General features: G+C 38.9%; 2 protein-coding genes across 2 annotated transcripts; both read left to right on the top strand.

The window, feature by feature from the left end:
* The first annotated feature begins 357 nt into the window (after positions 1–357).
* LOC108261655 (vitellogenin) lies at positions 358–7,816 on the top strand. Its single transcript, XM_053683137.1, has 27 exons — positions 358–465; positions 597–617; positions 706–857; positions 941–1,192; positions 1,283–1,444; positions 1,539–1,687; positions 1,798–1,948; positions 2,075–2,232; positions 2,307–2,472; positions 2,566–2,691; positions 2,955–3,173; positions 3,259–3,476; positions 3,551–3,648; positions 3,751–3,875; positions 3,967–4,068; positions 4,169–4,300; positions 4,456–4,642; positions 4,729–4,831; positions 4,929–5,114; positions 5,248–5,504; positions 5,592–5,965; positions 6,343–6,387; positions 6,570–6,620; positions 6,720–6,923; positions 7,026–7,177; positions 7,273–7,411; positions 7,493–7,816. The coding sequence occupies exons 1-27, from the start codon at positions 426–428 to the stop codon at positions 7,634–7,636; spliced, it is 4,113 nt and encodes a 1,370-aa protein (XP_053539112.1). The 5' UTR covers positions 358–425; the 3' UTR covers positions 7,637–7,816.
* A 6,282-nt stretch (positions 7,817–14,098) lies between these two features.
* LOC108262356 (vitellogenin) lies at positions 14,099–21,414 on the top strand. The gene is made up of 27 exons (XM_053683139.1): positions 14,099–14,180; positions 14,321–14,341; positions 14,430–14,581; positions 14,665–14,916; positions 15,007–15,168; positions 15,263–15,411; positions 15,522–15,672; positions 15,798–15,955; positions 16,030–16,195; positions 16,289–16,414; positions 16,678–16,896; positions 16,982–17,199; positions 17,274–17,371; positions 17,474–17,598; positions 17,693–17,794; positions 17,895–18,026; positions 18,182–18,368; positions 18,455–18,557; positions 18,655–18,840; positions 18,958–19,214; positions 19,302–19,681; positions 20,077–20,121; positions 20,294–20,344; positions 20,444–20,647; positions 20,750–20,901; positions 20,997–21,135; positions 21,217–21,414. Exons 1-27 carry the CDS (start codon positions 14,141–14,143, stop codon positions 21,358–21,360), a joined length of 4,119 nt encoding a protein of 1,372 aa, XP_053539114.1. The 5' UTR covers positions 14,099–14,140; the 3' UTR covers positions 21,361–21,414.
* The last annotated feature ends 1,876 nt before the right edge of the window (positions 21,415–23,290 follow it).

The following is a 23,290-nucleotide window of genomic DNA, read 5'->3' as shown; positions in this document are numbered from 1 at the left end:
AAAATTATAGACTGATCATTTCTTTGTCAGTGGGCAAACGTACAAAATCAGCAGGGGATCAAATACTTTTTTCCCTCACTGTGTGTGTGTATATATATATATATATATATATATATATATATATATATATATATATATATATATATATATATGAAATATTTAACAGAAATAGTAAAAGTAGCAAATTTAAAGATAAAAATAAAAATAAAAAAAGTACTGGAACTTGTGGATATTGGCTCTGCCTTAACATGACAGAAGGGTAAGTTAACCTGACCCGGAATGATTACTTTGTATCAGCTGTTGAGTCAGATCTAGTCTACAGTACATCAAAACTAGTTAATAATCTACTTAAGGTTATACTTAATCAGCAAATTTCATACAATAAAAACATAGGTTCTTGGTGGATTCATCACACACCACCAGCCATGAGAGCTGTAGTGCTTGCCTTGACTCTGGCCCTTGTGGGTAAGTCATTACTTGAATTGTTTCATTTCCAAAAAACGTATCCATTCAAAAACCTAGAAAGATATTGCAGAATTTCACTATTTCTGAATATGACTATAGAGTATAACATGTTTATTCCTATTTTCATTTAGCAAGTCAACAGATTAACCTTGGTGAGTAATGTTTCTAAGAATGCATTAAAATAATGAGGACACATTGTTATGTTATTTCAGTGAAATTTACTGTAAAATATTTCATCAGTTCCAGAATTTGCTGCGGGTAAGACCTTTGTATACAAGTATGAGGGTTTGCTCTTGGGCGGTCTGCCTCAAGAGGGTTTGGCTAAGGCTGGAGTCAAAGTCAGCAGCAAGGTTCTCGTCAGTGCTGTAGCCCAGAACACCTTCCTCCTGAAGGTAAACTTATTCTTTCTTCCATGGATGGTGCTACCAAGACAGGCATACACAGTCTTTAACTAAATGTTGCTCCCGCCCCATAGCTCGTGAATCCTCAACTGTTTCAGTACACTGGCATCTGGCCTGAGGATGCTTTTGCTCCTGCTGCAAAGCTTACCTCAGCACTAAAGGCTCAGCTAGAAGTTCCCATTAAATTTGAGTATACTAATGGCATGGTAGGGAAGGTATTTGCCCCTGCTGGAGTCTCTGCTACTGTTCTGAATCTGCACAGAGGTATCCTCAACATCCTTCAGCTCAACCTCAAGAACACACAGAATGTGTATGAGCTGCATGAGGTAATGAATACATGAGTGATATTTATTACCAGTGCTATTAAAATTCTGTTCTGACCTGACATCTTAGCTAAAGCTATTTCATTCTTAAAGGCTGGACCTCAGGGAGTCTGCAAGACCCACTACATGATCAGTGAGGATGAAAAGACCCATCAAATTGCTGTGAGAAAGTCCAAAGACCTGACCAACTGCCATGAGAGAGTCATAAAAGATATTGGTTTAGCTTACACTGAAACGTGTGTGGAGTGCCAGAAGGTAATTTCACAAGCTGTCAGTGAGTTCTGTCTTTGCAAGTGAATTATCTAAAGCAAGAATCACACTTAATTATTTAATTATTTCCTCACCACAGAGGGTTAAGAGTCTGACTGGGACTGCAACATTCAGCTACACCATGAAGCCCACTGATACAGGTGCTCTGGTTTCTGAGGCTATAGTTGAAGAGGTCCATCAGTTCTCACCCTTAAATACAGAAACTGGGGCAGCTCAAATGAAAGCCAAGTATGATCTATATTCTTATATTTATGACTTGTTGCAGTGTTTATAGAATGTATTTCTGAATATCTGTTTTTATTTAGAAATTTCTATAATAGTAAATAATTTTATTTCAGGCAAATTCTGACTTTAGAGGAAGAGCAGAATGCCCCGACTGCACCCCTTCCAGGCGAATACTTGGCCCGTGGATCCCTGCAGTATGAATTTGCTACTGAGATTCTTCAAACCCCAATTCAACTTCTGAAGATCAATAATGCACAGGCCCAAGTATACGTATTAGTTTATTTTAATTCATTCTTTCATTTTTCCTTCATTCATTTGGAGAAAAGCTTATCATAATTTAACAGAACTGACATTGTTGTCACTATCAAACACTTTTTGATTCTTTAACAGATTGGAGAGGTCTTGCAGCATCTGGTTGAAAATAATCAGGCTATGGTTCATGAGGACGCTCCTCTGAAGTTCGTTCAGCTTGTCCAGCTCATGCGTGTAGCTACCTTGGAGAGTATTGAAGCCATCTGGGCTCAGTACAAGAACAAACCTGTTAACAGGTGAAGTTTAATTGAATATTATCATGGAATTAAAGCCCAGTTTATGTGCTTTTCTAAAATCCTTAATGTGGCAGACGGTGGATTTTGGATGCACTTCCTGTTGTGGGTACACCAGTAGCTCTGCAATTCATCAAGGAGAAGTTTCAAGCTGATGAGCTTGCTGTCCCCGAATTCACTCAGGCCCTTCTGGTTGCTTTGCACATGGTCACCGCTAATCCCGATGTCATCCAACTCACTGCTGTGAGTGGAAATCCCTCATATAATGTATTTCAAGTCGGGCAGAACCTTGTATAAATACCATAAAATATTGTAACCTTTTCCTCCATCAAACAGAATCTGGCTATGGACCCCAAAGTCAAGAATATTCCAGCGCTGCGTGAGGTGACCATGCTTGGCTGTGGTTCTATGATTGCCAAATACTGTGCTGAAGTTCCTACATGTGATGCTGATCTCTTGAGGGTAAAGCTTCTGTTCATTCATTCGCATTTGTGTAAACAATTTCAGTGATATTATATTACAGTACTCATCTAAAAGAACTTATATAAAAAACAGTTTTCTAAGTTGTATGTTTTCTCCCTCTCTCACTTATTGTAAAAATATTTTCCTCGGTTTCAGACAAAAGATAACATCAAATAAGACTACAGATATGGGAGAATTGTGTATATGATCAGTGAAAATAATGAGTGACCAGTAACTTTTTGTATCTAAACTTTTATTATTAGCCTATCCATGAAATTGCTGCTGCAGCAATTTCCAAGGCCGAGATTCCTGAAATCACACTGGCTCTTAAGGTGCTGGGCAATGCTGGCCACCCTGCCAGCCTTAAAACAATCATGAAACTCCTGCCTGGATTTGGAAGTGCTGCTGCTGCCGCTCCCATGAGTGTTCAAGTTGATGCCATCTTGGCTCTTAGGAACATTGCCAAGAAAGAACCAAAGTTGGTTAGTATGGGATGATGTCTAAACACAAAAGCTGTTGTGACAGATTGTGTCCCAGGAACTTAATCATCTTATTTTGTTGTTTTAGGTTCAGCCAGTGGCACTGCAGCTTTTCATGAACAAGGCATTACATCCTGAACTTCGCATGGTTGCCTGTATTGTGCTCTTTGAGGCCAAGCCATCAGTAGCCCTTATGGCCACTCTTGCTGGAGCTTTGGAGAGGGAGCCCAACATGCATGTTGTCAGTTTTGCTTATTCTCATATCAAGTCTCTGACCAGAAGCATGGCCCCTGATTATATGCATGTGTAAGTTTTATTAGCACCATTACTTCAGAGCTGTAAACCTAGGCCAAAACTAATCATTTTTACTGATATTGCAGAGCTGCTGCAGCAAATGTTGCCATCAGGATGCTGAGCCCCAAACTGGACAGACTGAGCTATCATTTTAGCAGAGCCATCCATTTCGATCTCTATATCTGTATGTTTCAATATGTTTGTTTCATTGTATAATATTTGCATATTTCAGGAACAAATATCAATTTTGCCACTACAATTTTTGTATAATTATTTCTGTTAAAAGCTCCTCTCATGGTTGGAGCTGCTGGTAGTGCTTACATGATCAATGATGCTGCCACCATCTTCCCCAGAGCTGTCATAACCAAAGCACGAGCCTACCTGGCTGGAGCTGCTGCTGATGTTCTTGAGGTAAAAATATGCCATTTTATGATAGCATTAAATTCATTATAGGTTTTTTTTTTACCACATTCACTGCAATTTATTATTTTATTTCAACCAGGTTGGGGTGAGAACTGAAGGACTTCAGGAAGCTCTACAAAAGACTGTTCCACATGATGAAAATGCTGATCGCATCACTAAAATAAAGCATACCATAAAGGCTGTGAGCTACCTTTAACAATGCATTTGTTGTGTTCTTTTACCGTTAGGCTTGAACTATACATGATTTATAATGCATGCCCTTCCTCTGTTTGTACTCCAAGCTGATGGACTGGAAGTCTTTACCAACCAATCAACCACTGGCTTCCATCTTTGTCAAAGTTCTTGGTCAGGAAATTGCTTTTGCCAACATTGACAAAACCTTCATTCAAGCCATCATCGAACAAGCAGCACAAGTATTTTCATATTTTCAATTAGACATTTAATTTAAGCAACATAAATAAGGGCACAAATACATTATTCAATTAAATATTTTATTAGTAATATGTATCCTTGAAACTAACTGCAAAAAATTATAATCTCATGCAATATACATGTAATACATCTATAGATTGCTACTGGACCACGTTCTCGTGAACTGTTGAAGGAGGCTGTTGAAGCATTGCAGAAAGGCTTTGCCTTCCAGTATGCCAAGCCCCTGCTGGCAGCTGAAGTGCGCCGTATTCTACCCAGTTCTCTTGGTGTGCCAATGGAGCTTTCTTATTACACTGCTGCCGTTGCTGCTGCAGATCTGAATGGTATGGCTTTCTTCATAAAAGTAACATACTAGAGTAAAGCATGTATATTTATCTTTCTGACAAACTTCTTTCATTCATTCTTTTAGTTAAGGCAACTATTACCCCTCCTTTACCTGAGCATCCAGAGACTCTCACTCTTGATCAGTTGATGAAGACCGATATCCAGTTGCAAGCTGAGGCCAGACCAAGGTAAAATTTCAAAAAAGACACATTAAAGACAAAAATCTTTAAGTTTCTATGAAGCTTTGGAAATTACATGAACCTATTCATCTTGTTTTGCTTTCAGTGTTGCCCTCCAGACATTTGCTGTAATTGGAGTGAACACTGCCTTGATTCAGGCTGCTGTTATGGCCAGAGGAAAGTTACACACTGTTGTACCAGGGAAAGTGTCTATAAGAGCTGACCTTCCAAATGGCAATGTAAAGCTGGAGGTTCTGCCAGTTGCTGTTCCTGATCATATTGCAGATGTCAGGTAAGAGAAAGACAAGTGAAAATCTTTACCTCTCCATGAAAACAAAAATTAGAGTTCCTCTGAAAGCTGACAAATATACAACTGGCTAAAAAACAAAAAAGATCAAGCATGTTGATTGACTGTGTATCATCAGCTTTGAGACCGTTGCTGTGACCAGAAACATTGAGGACCTCCCCACTGAGAGAACTGTATCACTGGCACCTCCAATGCCCTCTGATGCTGCACAGAGGTGGATACCTGCTTCAGTTCAGAAGAACATGTGTGGTGTTATTCCGTATATTAAAATCAAAGGATGTATTGAGGTTTCCTCCCAGAATGCTGGCTTTATGGGTTTAAATCCTCTGTATTATATTGTTGGACAACACTCAGCTCGAATTTCTTTGGCAAGAGGTAATTAACAAAGTCAAATTTGCTTACAACCAAATTCAGATAAGATTGAACAGTAACACGGAAGAAATACTGTTGTTTGTGCTTCAGGTGATGGTCCTGCACTAGAAAGACTGGAGCTTGAGTTACAAGTTGGTCCTAAAGCAGCTGAAAAGCTTAGGAAGGAAAGCAGCAATGGTGATGTTCAAAGTACTGAAGAAAGTACCATCCTGTTGAAACTGAGGGAAATTCTGGCGGCTGGACTGAAGAATATTAACTCCAGCTCAATCAGTTCTTCATCCTCTGCCAGCAACAGCAAGAGTTCTAACAGCAGCAGGAGTGTTAGCAACAGCAAGAGTGCTAGCAGCAGCAAGAGTGTTAGCAACAGCAAGAGTGTGAGCAGTAGCAGGAGTTCCCGCAGCAGCAGGAGCTCCAGCAGCAGCAGCAGCAGCAGCAGCAGATCTTCCAGAGCTCGCAGGACCAAGGTAAGACTTCATCATGTAACCAACATTACATAGGGGGCCTGATACTTAATGCACTATTTAATGCATTATATTCAGTGAAAAGAAAAAATGCATCATATCCCACTGTAATGTCTACAGCCTTCACATGCAATGCCCAATAACAAAAACAACAATAATAATAAATAATAATAATAATAATAATAATAATAATAATAATAATAATAATTACAACAATAATATTAATAACAAAAACAACAATAACAAAACTAATAATATTAATAATAACACTTGTTTGTCCTCTGCTTCTAATTCTCATTTCGATGCAGAACTATATTGTCTTGCATTTCATATGTCATATGTTGCTCATTGGTGAAATGGCATTTATTGTTTCTTCCTAGAATACTAATTCATATGCTCAGTTCAGGAAGTTCAATAAAGAACAGGTAATTCCCAAAGAATCTCTTCAACTTGTAGTCTTTCAACCACTCCCTTTCAGCTTGTTTTTAGATACTTAAATATATATATATATATATATATATATATATATATATATATATATATATATATATATATATATATATATATATTAATACTTCTTTATTTGTTTTTGTACGTGGCCCCACAGGGTATGTCGAAAGGCAGCAGTGCATCTAGCATTGAGGCCATACAGAGACAGGTAAAATAACATATAGTATTAATTAATAGACATCTTAATTAGACACCCAGAAATGGGTGTTTCTATAAAAATGACTAAGGTCCATGTTTACAATTTCAGGCTAAACTACTTGGAGATGCTGTTCCACCTGCTTTTGCCATCATTGCTCGTGCTGTTAGAGCTGACCGCAAGCTGGGATTCCAGATTGCTGCTTACATGGACATGCCCACTTCAAGAGTACAGATGGTGTTGGAGTCTATTAAGGAGAATGACAAATGGAAGATATGTGCTGATGCTATACTTCCAAGCAAGCATAAAGTCGCTGTAAGTTGCTACAAAAGATTCTTAACAGAAGTGTTTTCAACACTTTCTCTTTATATAATCTAAGGTTTTATTGTTTGCACTGAGCACAGACTCTCCTATTAGGCCAGGTTTGCTATTGGTGAGCAGTGCCAGGACTATTCTGTAACTGTCAAGGCTGAAACTGGTCTGCATGAGGAACATCCTGCTGCACGTTTTGGGTTGGGCTGGAACAGAGTACCAACAATCCTAAATTATGCTATCCCTTTGGCAAAAAGGTACTAAGTCACAAAGATCACAGCAGCAAATCTATTGCAGTCTGTCACAAGTAATTTTACAAATAAATTTTCTCTCTCTGTTCTTCTGCCAACAGGGCAAGGGAGTACATCCCTAGGGTAGCTTACCTGGTTGGATGTAATGCTGATAGTGCTGATAATGATGAGAGAGAAGTCAACCTTATTGTTGCCCTACCAACTCAAAAGTCTGTCAGCATTGTTTTGCGGATTCCAACGGTGAGAATGTTTATTAAGTCTTTGCATGGTTTAATACTTGTAAATAAATATTTAACATTTTATTGTGGTTTGCCCTTCCAGATGACAGTGTCAAAGCTAGATGTGCCTCTTCCTATTGCCATGCCCATTGAACAGGATGGAACTATCCCAGCTCTCCAGAATTTGGACATTTGGGCCATTGTTAAGAAATGTCTAAACGATATCAGAGAATGTTCTAGTACATGATTTCAAATATGCAAATTAATTAAATGAAATAAAGAGCATCCAAAAGACAAAAAAATATTTTCAGCTGTGTGTATTTTTCTTTACTTATGTGTGGTTTGAGTGAAGATGTTTTTTAGAAATAATTATAAGAAAAATGGGTAGGTGGGTAGTTCTCTAACAAAACTCTTTGATCAGAGCCAAATCAGAGCTTGTTCTTGTCCCCAGTGCTCCTTAGGTATTAAGCAAGTAGTTCAGGAAAAAGTCTTGTGTTCTATGTGTATCAATCTAAAACTCCATAGGATAAAAATAAATTAAATAAAACCCAGAAAGATCACATTTTTTAAAAATTCAGACCTTTGATAAGTTTTGCTTTGATATTCTTTGCTATGACACTTGAAATGAAGCTCGAGCGCATATAATTTCATTGATTATCCATGAGATAATATAATAGATATTATTCTTGCATTTGTACATTTTGCTTAAAGTTCACCTGTGCTACAACAACAACAACAACAACAACAACAAAAAACAACATATGAAGTCAAAGTAATTGTCCATAGTACTCCCAAAATAGGATTACAGATTGAGGCATAAATCGAGAAAAAAAAACATTAGAAAAACTAGTCAATTTTAATTTAGAGTAAGTGTAATGTACCAACCTGAGCAAAATTTAAAGGAACCAGAAAACATTCTGACGGTACTGTAAATGTACAAGTGAGAACAGAGTTGAGCACAAGCTAATTAGTGCACAGGAGCTGAAACATACAAGATACACTCTGAAATTCTGGTCTATCATCTCATAATAATCATTTGCTCTTGAACACAAATGTCTTCATTGGATAGCAAAATCAAAAGTATTGGCCTTGCTGTTCCAAGACTGTGGTATTTTCAAAATATAGTTAATTAGCTACTTAAAGAAGTTTTGGTAGTGTTGTTCTTGTGTTTGAATGAAAATCAATCTAGGAAATAGAGCAAATACATTATATTATCACAAAGAAATGGTAGCGCAATTATTTTTCGTATTTTCACAAGTGTATCTGCCTCATCTGCAATGATAGAATCTTTGAAAATAAAAGGAAATGCTGAACAGCATTTCAAAACTACACACAAAAAATCTGTGGAAAAGAATAATGGAAACGTTAATAGTTCAAGTGGCAGCACAACAGTCAGTTTTCATGTGGCTTAACGCAAAAGGAAAAGTGGCAATGACTGCATTGTTCTGGGTCAGTCATGTCTTGGGTAGACAAAAAAATTCATTCAATGATAGAGAAGACATCACAGACATTCAATTGTTAAGTGCCATAACAAGGAAATGTAAATCACAGGTGAAACCACTGAGGAATGTCATTTGACATTCAGAACAGGCTCAGAACTCCAGCATACCAAACACTTCTAAACATGTCCAGTCCTTGGAATATAAACTGGGTAACCCCAGGGTGAGAATTAAGTAGCAGTGGGGCAGTAGGGAATGAAGTGTTCTGTGCTTATCTGAAACATGGATGTTGCATTCATTACCAGATAACCAGAAAACTTCGCTCCTCATTCTGGTCTTGCTAGCACTTTGCTCCCCCTCGGACCATGCGGAGGGTGTAGTGGAGAGTGACGCTCCCCTCTCAGGCTTCACCTTGAGCTTTGTTCCTCCTGCTGGCTGTGCAGTAGCTATCGCTCCGCATTTAAGTCAGACCAGAGATATCATGTCATCTCTCTGTGGTGCGGAAGAGACTGCCCCACACCTGAACCTCAGAGAGCAAGACAAGTTCCTGTCCAAGGCCAATGAGACGGCCTCTCAAGCTAAGTTCCTGTCTGAGTTCGAAGAGGCGGCCTCCAAAGCCATGTTCCTGTATCATGTCAACAAGGTTGAGGTGTCCAAGGCTGACAAGACGGCCTCTCAAGCCATGTTCCAGTCTGAGGTTGATGTCACAACCAACCAAGTTCTGGTCATGCCTGAGTCTGCTGACCCTGCCTACCAAGTTGTGCCTTCCAGTTCCGCTGAGGATGTCGCTCTGCCTTCCTGTTCCGCTGAGGATGTCGCTCTGCATTTCTGTTCCACTGAGAATGTTTCTCTGCCTTCCTGTTCCCCCAAGGACATCACTCTGCCTTCCAGTTCTACTGAGGACGTCGCTCTGCCTTCCAGTTCTACTGAGGACGTCGCTCTGCCTTCCAGTTCTACTGAGGACGTCGCTCTGCCTTCCAGTTCTACTGAGGACATCACTCTGCCTTCCAGTTCTACTGAGGACGTCGCTCTGCCTTCCAGTTCTACTGAGGACGTCGCTCTGCCTTCCTGTTCCCCCGAGGACATCACTCTGCCTTCCAGTTCTACTGAGGATGTCACTCTGCCTTCCTGTTCCACTGAGGACGTGGCTCTTCCTTCCTGTTCCGTTGAGGACGTCGTTCTGCCTTCCTGTTCCATTGAGGACGTCGCTCACACCTGGGTGCTGTCTAGAGACTCCAGAGAGCCTGCCCCAGCCTCATGCCTGCCCCTCGGCTCCCTGAGGAGCCTGCTATCTGTTGGACAATGCCTACCTCGGGACCTGAGGGGCTGTGAAGACATTTTGCCCAGAGGGCCAGGACTGCCGCCAGAGGGAGTGTTTTCTGGCACTCTGGGAGTAGCGTCTTTGGGGAGGGGTTCTGTCATGTCATGGCAAACTCATGACTCCATTTCCCAGAATGCATCACAAACTACAAACCTGGCCAATTACTACAACTCCCAAAACTACACACAGACACCTCACGTTCTCCAGAGGACTAATCAGAGACACCTGTTCCCAATTACACTCACATTTACACCACAAATAAGAGAATCTCATACACATGTCTTTGCAAAGTAATATGCTTAGTTACATTTTGCCTCTGCCATTACCAAAACTTGATACCTTGTTTGTTCATTCTGGTTTTTGCCTTGCCTTGTTTGGACTGTTTGCTTGATCACTTGGCAGAGGGCCTGTCTTTGTTTATTGATTTCTGCCTGATCCCTTGAACTTGTTATTTTATTAAACTGCCATACCTGCACTTGCTTCCATCCTCAATTCCATATGTGACACTGTACCTGCTATGAATTCGAATCTGACCAATAAACCTTGAATCTTGAATCATATTACACAAATTAAATAATGAATTGTTTTAAGTAAATAGGAAAACCACTGTTTTTGGATTCCAAACTTTTATACTTCCTTTGTTCAGCAACGAAAAAAAAGTATTACATCTAATACTATTTGCATACGACACTGCACCTTAAAATGATAAGGTGAGGTATTTTTTTTCCATTTTCAAAAGATCTTGGGATCAGTTGATGAATATAGCTAAATTACTTTTAACAGTCTGTGGGAGATGGGATATAATGAACAAAAAAGGTGAGGTGTTCAAAGACAAGTGTGTCTTGCCTACAGTCAAGTATGGTAGTGGGAGTGTCATGGTCTGGGGCTGCATGAGTGCTGCCGGCACTGGGGAGCTACAGTTCATTGAGGGAACCATGAATGCCAACATGTACTGTGACATACTGCACAATAGCTTTCCTCCTCTGTTGCTCACACCGGAACAAGAGGCATTGCACCGACTGTGTCCAGTTAGGGATCTCTGTACTTACGTCCGCCAGTGGCGTAAGTTGGAGTAGCTGCTGGTCTGCTTTGGTGGCAAAAGTAGAGGTGATGCTGTGTTGACGAAGCGCATCTCTAATTGGATAGTGGAAGCAATCTCTATCGCTTATAATGCGTGTGGTCTCACTACACCTCTGGGCATAAGAGCTCATTCCACTAGGGGGGTTGCCTCCTCGAAGGCTTTGTCCAAAGGGGTTCCTTACAGGATGTGTGTGCTGCTGCGGGGTGGTCTACACCGCACACATTCACCAGGCTCAAGTGTTTTGCAGTGACCCTCGGGCTTGTATCTTTTTGTACAAGCCGTACCCTCCTTATGACGGAATGGGTATTCTCGTTTCCACAGCACTGAGCTAACACAATGTGGAGTTCCATTTGAAACGTCTGGGTTATGTAACCCTGTTCCCTGAGAAGGGAATGAGACATTGCGTAGCTTTGTCCTGCCTGTGAATTGCGTCTTTGTTTCAGATAATAGAGGCTGATGGTGCGGTTCACAGGTGCCATATATATATATATATATATATATATATATATATATATATATATATATATATATATATATATATATATATATATATATATATATATATATATATATATATATATCACACAGCGCGCTTAATTGCCACGTCACCTGATCATGGCAGACCTATAAATAGGCATGATGTTACACAAGCTTCAGATGCCGGTCACGCGTGAGGGCACTTCCCACAGCATTGAGCTAATGCAACATCTCGTCCCCTTCTCAGGGAAAGCGTTACATGCGTTACCCAGATGTTTTCTCATGATCTTGACTTAATTTTCTCACTTTTGTGACATAGCAACGGTTGTTTTCTCATGATCTCAACATAACAAAAGTTGTTTTCTTGGGATCTCTACTTAATTTTCCTGAGTACTGGACATCCATTGTGCCGAAGTCAGTGGGGGTTTTTGGATGGGTTTTTTGGTTAAATGCCTGAAATAAGGTCTGTGGTTAACACAAGCTCAAGATATGTTCACGTTTTATACTATGACATAAAATACATCAGTAATACCAACTCAAGATTTTAAAAGAAGCTTTTACCGTACATGTCTTGAAAAAGTGACACGTGGCTAAATGGGACTACAGGGGTTGTCGAGGACAGTAAATGTCATCACGCTGAACATGAAATCTCATCTACTACAGCCTCATTGTATTTATACTCAGATTCATCAATTTTTAGCATTTTCCAATTGTATTGTTTGTTTTTTTTAATAAAGATTGAAAGAGTTGATGGAAGCTTAGTGGTGGTGAAGTTGAAGTCATGCGACCGTGGTGTAGTTAGTTTATAGCCTAACATTAGCTTTTTTACTTCTGGCGAGTGTAATTAGGCTTTAAAATCTTATGAGTCTTATCTTCATGAACGAAACATGTAAGAAACATAAACTTTTGTTGCTCACAGAGATTATTTTCTGCAATAATCCAAAAGCCAATGGAAAAAAAACTATTGGCTTTTTGTCGAGGGAACCAGGGTGATGCTAACTTCTGGGGTGGCCTAAAAAAATACGTCATCCCTGTAGGACTGACGACTTCCACATTAGTCTCCGACACTTCAGAAGGGGACACACCCCTCTCTCTTAATGCGGAGATAAAGTCCATCTCTACAGCGGGGAATTATTACATTTATAATGGAGAAGATGCCAACATGCATGTAACATCAGTCCCATTCGCAAAGCGAAGTTAAGTTACGAGAAAACAACTTTTGTTATGTCAAGATCACGAGAAAATTAAGTCGAGATCACGAGAAAACATCTGGGTTACACATGTAACAAATATTATACAGTCAAGTCAACTTACAGAGAGGAATTCAAAGCTAAAATAGAATTAAAATAATGAGTTGAAATAATTCCTGAATCCATTATGATTTTACTTGAAAATGTAAGGCAGCAGTTTAACAAAGGTTTTAACTTGTACCAGGTGGAATATTTTTTACAGTGAGATGTTAGGAAACTTTTTCCTTTTATGATGGCTAAAATTTAAATTAATAAAAAGGGAACATTTTGTAGAGTAATTTATTGTAATAAATGAAAATGATTAAATCAGTTGTTCTGTACTTTCTGTACAATGAGCAGAAAATGTTGACTTCTGGCAAAGAACTTGATGAGGCAACTATATAAATGTTTAATAGAACAGGGCAGTGGTGAGGTTCAGGTCACACTACTCCAGTTGTGAGGTTCAGGTCACTCTACTCCACTATTCATTTTGTAATGTATTCTAAATATTCCAGATTACCATCATGACATTTAACTGTATACTCAGAACATATAAAACTGCTGTAATATTTAAAAATGTATATAGTTTCATTTATAGTGGTTAATAATTATAGTAAAAACGCTGAAATAAAGTTTTACTATCACACCATATGGGTAATGGTAAAGACTGATTTTTGGATGGATTGATTAATTATGTGTATAAGGCAAATTCTGTAGTTAGTGTATATCAAAATCAAAGTTTAACTAAGTGTTGCCTAGTTTGTTATTGACCCATCAGGATAACTAAATAAGCTGATTGAAGCTGAAAATTACACAAATTACTCTAAAGATGTTTTAAGTTAAATTCAAACAAACTTTCAAGTGAATTGATTGGCATAATGTTCTATCTGTTAGTTATATTTCAGAATTTTATATGTATATACATATATATATATAAAAATCTTTTAACAGAAATAGTAAAAGGAACAAATTAAAAAATAAAAAAAATAAAAGGACTGGAACTTGTGGATATTGGCTCTGCCTTAACATGACAGAAGGGTAAGTTAACCTGACCCGGAATGATTACTTTGTATCAGCTGTTGAGTCAGATCTAGTCTACAGTACATCAAAACTAGTTAATAATCTACTTGAGGTTATACTTAATCAGCAAATTTCATACAATAAAAACATAGGTTCTTGGTGGATTCATCACACACCACCAGCCATGAGAGCTGTAGTGCTTGCCTTGACTCTGGCCCTTGTGGGTAAGTCATTACTTGAATTGTTTCATTTCCAAAAAATGTATCCATTCAAAAACCTAGAAAGATATTGCAGAATTTCACTATTTCGGAATATGACTATAGAGTATAACATGTTTATTTCTATTTTTCCTATTTTCATTTAGCAAGTCAACAGATTAACCTTGGTAAGTAATGTTTCTAAGAATGCATTAAAATAATGAGGACACATTGTTATGTTATTTCAGTGAAATTTACTGTAAAATATTTCATCAGTTCCAGAATTTGCTGCGGGTAAGACCTTTGTATACAAGTATGAGGGTTTGCTCTTGGGCGGTCTGCCTCAAGAGGGTTTGGCTAAGGCTGGAGTCAAAGTCAGCAGCAAGGTTCTCGTCAGTGCTGTAGCCCAGAACACCTTCCTCCTGAAGGTAAACTTATTCTTTCTTCCATGGATGGTGCTACCAAGACAGGCATACACAGTCTTTAACTAAATGTTGCTCCCCCCCCATAGCTCGTGAATCCTCAACTGTTTCAGTACACTGGCATCTGGCCTGAGGATGCTTTTGCTCCTGCTGCAAAGCTTACCTCAGCACTAAAGGCTCAGCTTGAAGTTCCCATTAAATTTGAGTATACTAATGGCATGGTAGGGAAGGTATTTGCCCCTGCTGGAGTCTCTGCTACTGTTCTGAATCTGCACAGAGGTATCCTCAACATCCTTCAGCTCAACCTCAAGAACACACAGAATGTGTATGAGCTGCATGAGGTAATGAATACATGAGTGATATTTATTACCAGTGCTATTAAAATTCTGTTCTGACCTGACATCTTAGCTAAAGCTATTTCATTCTTAAAGGCTGGACCTCAGGGAGTCTGCAAGACCCACTACATGATCAGTGAGGATGAAAAGACCCATCAAATTGCTGTGAGAAAGTCCAAAGACCTGACCAACTGCCATGAGAGAGTCATAAAAGATATTGGTTTAGCTTACACTGAAACGTGTGTGGAGTGCCAGAAGGTAATTTCACAAGCTGTCAGTGAGTTCTGTCTTTGCAAGTGAATTATCTAAAGCAAGAATCACACTTAATTATTTAATTATTTCCTCACCACAGAGGGTTAAGAGTCTGACTGGGACTGCAACATTCAGCTACACCATGAAGCCCACTGATACAGGTGCTCTGGTTTCTGAGGCTATAGTTGAAGAGGTCCATCAGTTCTCACCCTTAAATACAGAAACTGGGGCAGCTCAAATGAAAGCCAAGTATGATCTATATTCTTATATTTATGACTTGTTGCAGTGTTTATAGAATGTATTTCTGAATATCTGTTTTTATTTAGAAATTTCTATAATAGTAAATAATTTTATTTCAGGCAAATTTTGACTTTAGAGGAAGAGCAGAATGCCCCGACTGCACCCCTTGCAGGCGAATACTTGGCCCGTGGATCCCTGCAGTATGAATTTGCTACTGAGATTCTTCAAACCCCAATTCAACTTCTGAAGATCAATAATGCACAGGCCCAAGTATACTTATTAGTTTATTTTAATTCATTCTTTCATTTTCCTTCATTCATTTGGAGAAAAGCTTATCATAATTTAACAGAACTGACATTGTTGTCACTATCAAACACTTTTTGATTCTTTAACAGATTGGAGAGGTCTTGCAGCATCTGGTTGAAAATAATCAGGCTATGGTTCATGAGGACGCTCCTCTGAAGTTTGTTCAGCTTGTCCAGCTCATGCGTGTAGCTACCTTGGAGAGTATTGAAGCCATCTGGGCTCAGTACAAGAACAAACCTGTTAACAGGTGAAGTTTAATTGAATATTATCATGGAATTAAAGCCCAGTTTATGTGCTTTTCTAAAATCCTTAATGTGGCAGACGGTGGATTTTGGATGCACTTCCTGTTGTGGGTACACCAGTAGCTCTGCGATTCATCAAGGAGAAGTTTCAAGCTGATGAGCTTGCTGTCCCCGAATTCACTCAGGCCCTTCTGGTTGCTTTGCACATGGTCACCGCTAATCCAGATGTCATCCAACTCACTGCTGTGAGTGGAAATCCCTCATGTAATGTATTTCAAGTCTGGCAGAACCTTGTATAAATGCCATAAAATATTGTAACCTTTTCCTCCATCAAACAGAATCTGGCTATGGACCCCAAAGTCAAGAATATTCCAGCGCTGCGTGAGGTGACCATGCTTGGCTGTGGTTCCATGATTGCCAAATACTGTGCTGAAGTTCCTACATGTGATGCTGATCTCTTGAGGGTAAAGCTTCTGTTCATTCATTCGCATTTGTGTAAACAATTTCAGTGATATTATATTACAGTACTCATCTAAAAGAACTTATATAAAAAACAGTTTTCTAAGTTCTATGTTTTCTCCCTCTCTCACTTATCGTAAAAATATTTTCCTCGGTTTCAGACAAAAGATAACTTCAAATAAGACTACAGATATGGGAGAATTGTGTATATGATCAGTGAAAATAATGAATGACCAGTAACTTTTTGTATCTAAACTTTTATTATTAGCCTATCCATGACATTGCTGCTGCAGCAATTTCCAAGGCCGAGATTCCTGAAATCACACTGGCTCTTAAGGTGCTGGGCAATGCTGGCCACCCTGCCAGCCTTAAAACAATCATGAAACTCCTGCCTGGTTTTGGAAGTGCTGCTGCTGCCGCTCCCATGAGTGTTCAAGTTGATGCCATCTTGGCTCTTAGGAACATTGCCAAGAAAGAACCAAAGTTGGTTAGTATGGGATGATGTCTAAACACAAAAGCTGTTGTGACAGATCGTGTCCCAGGAACTTAATCATCTTATTTTGTTGTTTTAGGTTCAGCCAGTGGCACTGCAGCTTTTCATGGACAAGGCATTACATCCTGAACTTCGCATGGTTGCCTGTATTGTGCTCTTTGAGGCCAAGCCATCAGTAGCCCTTATGGCCACTCTTGCTGGAGCTTTGGAGAGGGAGCCCAACATGCATGTTGTCAGTTTTGCTTATTCTCATATCAAGTCTCTGACCAGAAGCATGGCCCCTGATTATATGCATGTGTAAGTTTTATTAGCACCATTACTTCAGAGCTGTAAACCTAGGCCAAAACTAATCATTTTTACTGATATTGCAGGGCTGCTGCAGCAAATGTTGCCATCAGGATGCTGAGCCCCAAACTGGACAGACTGAGCTATCATTTTAGCAGAGCCATCCATTTCGATCTCTATATCTGTATGTTTCAATATGTTTGTTTCATTGTATAATATTTGCATATTTCAGGAACAAATATCAATTTTGCCACTACAATTTTTGTATAATTATTTCTGTTAAAAGCTCCTCTCATGGTTGGAGCTGCTGGTAGTGCTTACATGATCAATGATGCTGCCACCATCTTCCCCAGAGCTGTCATAACCAAAGCACGAGCCTACCTGGCTGGAGCTGCTGCTGATGTTCTTGAGGTAAAAATATGCCATTTTATGATAGCATTAAATTCATTATAGGTTTTGTTTTTTTTACCACATTCACTGCAATTTATTATTTTATTTCAACCAGGTTGGGGTGAGAACTGAAGGACTTCAGGAAGCTCTACAAAAGACTGTTCCACATGATGAAAATGCTGATCGCATCACTAAAATAAAGCGTACCATAAAGGCTGTGAGCTACCTTTAACAATGTATTTGTTGTGTTCTTTTACCGTTAGGCTTGAACTGTACATGATTTATAATGCATGCCCTTCCTCTGTTTGTACTCAAAGCTGATGGACTGGAAGTCTTTACCAACCAATCAACCACTGGCTTCCATCTTTGTCAAAGTTCTTGGTCAGGAAATTGCTTTTGCCAACATTGACAAAACCTTCATTCAAGTCATCATCGAACAAGCAGCACAAGTATTTTCATATTTTCAATTAGACATTTAATTTAAGCAACATAAATAAGGGCACAAATACATTATTAAATTAAATATTTTATTAGTAATATGTATCCTTGAAACTAACTGCAAAAAATTATAATCTCATGCAATATACATGTAATACATCTATAGATTGCTACTGGACCACGTTCTCGTGAACTGTTGAAGGAGGCTGTTGAAGCATTGCAGAAAGGCTTTGCCTTCCAGTATGCCAAGCCCCTGCTGGCAGCTGAAGTGCGCCGTATTCTACCCAGTTCTCTTGGTGTGCCAATGGAGCTTTCTTATTACACTGCTGCCGTTGCTGCTGCAGATCTGAATGGTATGGCTTTCTTCATAAAAGTAACATACTAGAGTAAAGCATGTATATTTATCTTTCTGACAAACTTCTTTCATTCATTCTTTTAGTTAAGGCAACTATTACCCCTCCTTTACCGGAGCATCCAGAGACTCTCACTCTTGATCAGTTGATGAAGACCGATATCCAGTTGCAAGCTGAGGCCAGACCAAGGTAAAATTTCAAAAAAGACACATTAAAGACAAAAATCTTGAAGTTTCTATGAAGCTTTGGAAATTACATGAACCTATTTATCTTGTTTTGCTTTCAGTGTTGCCCTCCAGACATTTGCTGTAATTGGAGTGAACACTGCCTTGATTCAGGCTGCTGTTATGGCCAGAGGAAAGTTACACACTGTTGTACCAGGGAAAGTGTCTATAAGAGCTGACCTTCCAAACGGCAATGTAAAGCTGGAGGTTCTGCCTGTTGCTGTTCCTGATCATATTGCAGATGTCAGGTAAGAGAAAGACAAGTGAAAATCTTTACCTCTCCATGAAAACAAAAATTATGACAAATATACAACTGGCTAAAAAACAAAAAAGATCAAGCATGTTGATTGACTGTGTATCTTCAGCTTTGAGACCGTTGCTGTGACCAGAAACATTGAGGACCTCCCCACTGAGAGAACTGTATCACTGGCACCTCCAATGCCCTCTGATGCTGCACAGAGGTGGATACCTGCTTCAGTTCAGAAGAACTTGTGTGGTGTTATTCCGTATATTAAAATCAAAGGATGTATTGAGGTTTCCTCCCAGAATGCTGGCTTTATGGGTTTAAATCCTCTGTATTATATTGTTGGACAACACTCAGCTCGAATTTCTTTGGCAAGAGGTAATTAACAAAGTCAAATTTGCTTACAACCAAATTCAGATAAGATTGAACAGTAACACGGAAGAAATACTGTTGTTTGTGCTTCAGGTGATGGTCTAGAAAGACTGGAGCTTGAGGTACAAGTTGGTCCTAAAGCAGCTGAAAAGCTTAGGAAGGAAAGCAGCAATGGTGATGTTCAAAGTACTGAAGAAAGTACCATCCTGTTGAAACTGAGGGAAATTCTGGCGGCTGGACTGAAGAATATTAACTCCAGCTCAATCAGTTCTTCATCCTCTGCCAGCAACAGCAAGAGTTCTAACAGCAGCAGGAGTGTTAGCAACAGCAAGAGTGATAGCAGCAGCAAGAGTGTTAGCAACAGCAAGAGTGTGAGCAGTAGCAGGAGTTCCAGCAGCAGCAGGAGCTCCAGCAGCAGCAGGAGCTCCAGCAGCAGCAGCAGCAGCAGATCTTCCAGAGCTCGCAGGACCAAGGTAAGACTTCATCATGTAACCAACATTACATAGGGGGCCTGATACTTAATGCACTATTTAATGCATTATATTCAGTGAAAAGAAAAAATGCATCATATCCCACTGTAATGTCTGCAGCCTTCACATGCAATGCCCAATAACAAAAACAACAATAATAATAAATAATAATAATAATAATAATAATAATAATAATAATAATAATAACAACAACAACAACAACAATAACAACAATAATATTAATAACAAAAACAACAATAACAAAACTAATAATATTAATAATAACACTTGTTTGTCCTCTGCTTCTAATTCTCATTTCGATGCAGAAGTATATTGTCTTGCATTTCATATGTTATATGTTGCTCATTGGTGAAATGGCATTTATTGTTTCTTCCTAGAATACTAATTCATATGCTCAGTTCAGGAAGTTCAATAAAGAACAGGTAATTCCCAAAGAATCTCTTCAACTTGTAGTCTTTCAACCACTCCCTTTCAGCTTGTTTTTAGATACTTAAATATATATATATATATATATATATATATATATATATATATATATATATATATATATATATATTAATAATTCTTTATTTGTTTTTGTACATGGCCCCACAGGGTATGTCGAAAGGCAGCAGTGCATCTAGCATTGAGGCCATACAGAGACAGGTAAAATAACATATAGTATTAATTAATAGACATTTTAATTAGACACCCAGAAATGGGTGTTTCTATAAAAATGACTAAGGTCCCTGTTTACAATTTCAGGCTAACCTACTTGGAGATGCTGTTCCACCTGCTTTTGCCATCATTGCTCGTGTTGTTAGAGCTGACCGCAAGCTGGGATTCCAGATTGCTGCTTACATGGACATGCCCACTTCAAGAGTACAGATTGTGTTGGAGTCTATTAAGGAGAATGACAAATGGAAGATATGTGCTGATGCTATACTTCCAAGCAAGCATAAAGTCGCTGTAAGTTGCTACAAAAGATTCTTAACAGAAGTGTTTTCAACACTTTCTCTTTATATAATCTAAGGTTTTATTGTTTGCACTGAGCAAGGACTCTCCTATTAGGCCAGGTTTGCTATTGGTGAGCAGTGCCAGGACTATTCTGTAACCGTCAAGGCTGAAACTGGTCTGCATGAGGAACATCCTGCTGCACGTTTTGGGTTGGGCTGGAACAGAGTACCAACAATCCTAAATTATGCTATCCCTTTGGCAAAAAGGTACTAAGTCACAAAGATCACAGCAGCAAATCTATTGCAGTCTGTCACAAGTAATTTTACAAATAAATTTTCTCTCTCTGTTCTTCTGCCAACAGGGCAAGGGAGTACATCCCTAGGGTAGCTTACCTGGTTGGATGTAATGCTGATAGTGCTGATAATGATGAGAGAGAAGTCAACCTCATTGTTGCCCTACCAACTCAAAAGTCTGTCAACATTGTTTTGCGGATTCCAACGGTGAGAATGTTTATGAAGTCTTTGCATGGTTTAATACTTGTAAATAAATATTTAACATTTTATTGTGGTTTGCCCTTCCAGATGACAGTGTCAAAGCTAGATGTGCCTCTTCCTATTGCCATGCCCATTGAACAGGATGGAACTATCCCAGCTCTCCAGAATTTGGACATTTGGGCCATTGTTAAGAAATGTCTAAATGATATCAGAGAATGTTCTAGTACATGATTTCAAATATGCAAATTAATTAAATGAAATAAAGAGCATCCAAAAGACAAAAAAATATTTTCAGCTGTGTGTATTTTTCTTTACTTATGTGTGGTTTGAGTGAAGATGTTTTTTAGAAATAATTATAAGAAAAATGGGTAGGTGGGTAGTTCTCTAACAAAACTCTTTGATCAGAGCCAAATCAGAGCTTGGTCTTGTACCCAGTGCTCCTTAGGTATTGTCACGGAACGAGACTGAAGGCGGATGCAGGTGCAGGTCACCATCTGTATTATTTAAACCAGAAACAAACAAACAGATAAGCAAACACAGGGAGCGCGGTCTCTACGGACTATACTCACTCTGGTCCCCCAGCTACGACCGCTAGCATGCTACACATTAGCACATACCCGTATACTTCCCTCACTTGACGAACTCAACCAACTTTAATACTGCGCGATGTGCGCAGTCGCACGGGGGGGAAGGGGGGGGGGGGTTAAATAACAAACCTAATTAAACTAAGACATTAACACCTGGGGCAAATCAGAGACTTAAGTCAGTGTCCAAGCGGGAAGTGAACGAAAACAAAAGAGTCACGTGACCAGTCAGCGGCCGTACCGCAGTGCCCTCTGCTGGCCGTGGCGTAACAGGTATTAAGCAAGAAGTTCAGGAAAAAGTCTCGTGTTCTATCTGTATCAATCTAAAACTCCATAGAATAAAAATAAATTAAATAAAACCCAGAAAGATCACTTTTTTTTTAATTCAGACCTTTGATAAGTTTTGCTTTGATATTCTTTGCTATGACACTTGAAATGAAGCTCGAGCGCATATAATTTCATTGATTATCCATGAGATAATATAATAGATATTATTCTTGCATTTGTACATTTTGCTTAAAGTTCACCTGTGCTACAACAACAACAACAACAACAAAAAACATATGAAGTCAAAGTAATTGTCCATAGTACTCCCAAAATAGGATTACAGATTGAGGCATAAATCGAGAAAAAAAAAAACATTAGAACAACTAGTCAACTTTAATTTAAAGTAAGTGTAATGTACCAACCTGAGCAAAATTTAAAGGAACCAGAAAACATTCTGATGGTACTGTAAATGTACAAGTGAGAACAGAGTTGAGCACAAGCTAATTAGTGCACAGGACCTGAAACATACAAGATACACGCTGAAATTCTGGTCTATCATCTCATAATAATCATTTGCTCTTGAACACAAATGTCTTCATTGGATAGCAAAATCAAAAGTTGCCTTGCTGTTCCAAGACTATGGTATTTTCAAAATATAGTTAATTAGCTACTTAAAGAAGTTTTGGTAGTGTTGTTCTTGTGTTTGAATGAAAATCAATCTAGGAAATAGAGCAAATACATTATATTATCACAAATAAACGGTAGCGCAATTATTTTTCGTATTTTCACAAGTGTATCTGCCTCATCTGCAATGATAGAATCTTTGAAAATAAAAGGAAATGCTGAACAGCATTTCAAAACTACACACAAAAAATCTGTGGAAAAGAATAATGGAAACGTTAATAGTTCAAGTGGCAGCACAACAGTCAGTTTTCATGTGGCCTAACGCAAAAGGAAAAGTGGCAATGACTGCATTGTTCTGGGTCAGTCATGTCTTGGGTAGACAAAAAAATTCATTCAATGATAGAGAAGACATCACAGACATTCAATTGTTAAGTGCCATAACAAGGAAATGTAAATCACAGGTGAAACCACTGAGGAATGTCATTTGACATTCAGAACAGGCTCAGAACTCCAGCATACCAAACACTTCTAAACATGTCCAGTCCTTGGAATATAAACTGGGTAACCCCAGGGTGAGAATTAAGTAGCAGTGGGGCAGTAGGGAATGAAGTGTTCTGTGCTTATCTGAAACATGGATGTTGCATTCATTACCAGATAACCAGAAAACTTCGCTCCTCATTCTGGTC

Source organism: Ictalurus punctatus, chromosome 10, assembly GCF_001660625.3.
Source record: "Ictalurus punctatus breed USDA103 chromosome 10, Coco_2.0, whole genome shotgun sequence".
Lineage (NCBI taxonomy): Eukaryota > Metazoa > Chordata > Actinopteri > Siluriformes > Ictaluridae > Ictalurus > Ictalurus punctatus.
The sequence above is the reverse complement of the archived record's forward strand: the minus strand, read 5'-3'. Positions and strand labels throughout refer to the sequence as shown.

Coding starts and splice junctions, on each gene's coding strand:
- LOC108262356 (XM_053683139.1), top strand. CDS start 14,141: ATGAGAGCTGTAGTGCTTGCCTTGACTCTGGCCCTTGTGG. Junction 18,558..18,654: donor CAAGCTGAGGCCAGACCAAG/GTAAAATTTCAA, acceptor TTTTGCTTTCAG/TGTTGCCCTCCAGACATTTG. Junction 20,122..20,293: donor GGAAGTTCAATAAAGAACAG/GTAATTCCCAAA, acceptor ATGGCCCCACAG/GGTATGTCGAAAGGCAGCAG.
- LOC108261655 (XM_053683137.1), top strand. CDS start 426: ATGAGAGCTGTAGTGCTTGCCTTGACTCTGGCCCTTGTGG. Junction 1,949..2,074: donor TCAATAATGCACAGGCCCAA/GTATACGTATTA, acceptor ATTCTTTAACAG/ATTGGAGAGGTCTTGCAGCA. Junction 3,876..3,966: donor CTGCTGCTGATGTTCTTGAG/GTAAAAATATGC, acceptor TATTTCAACCAG/GTTGGGGTGAGAACTGAAGG.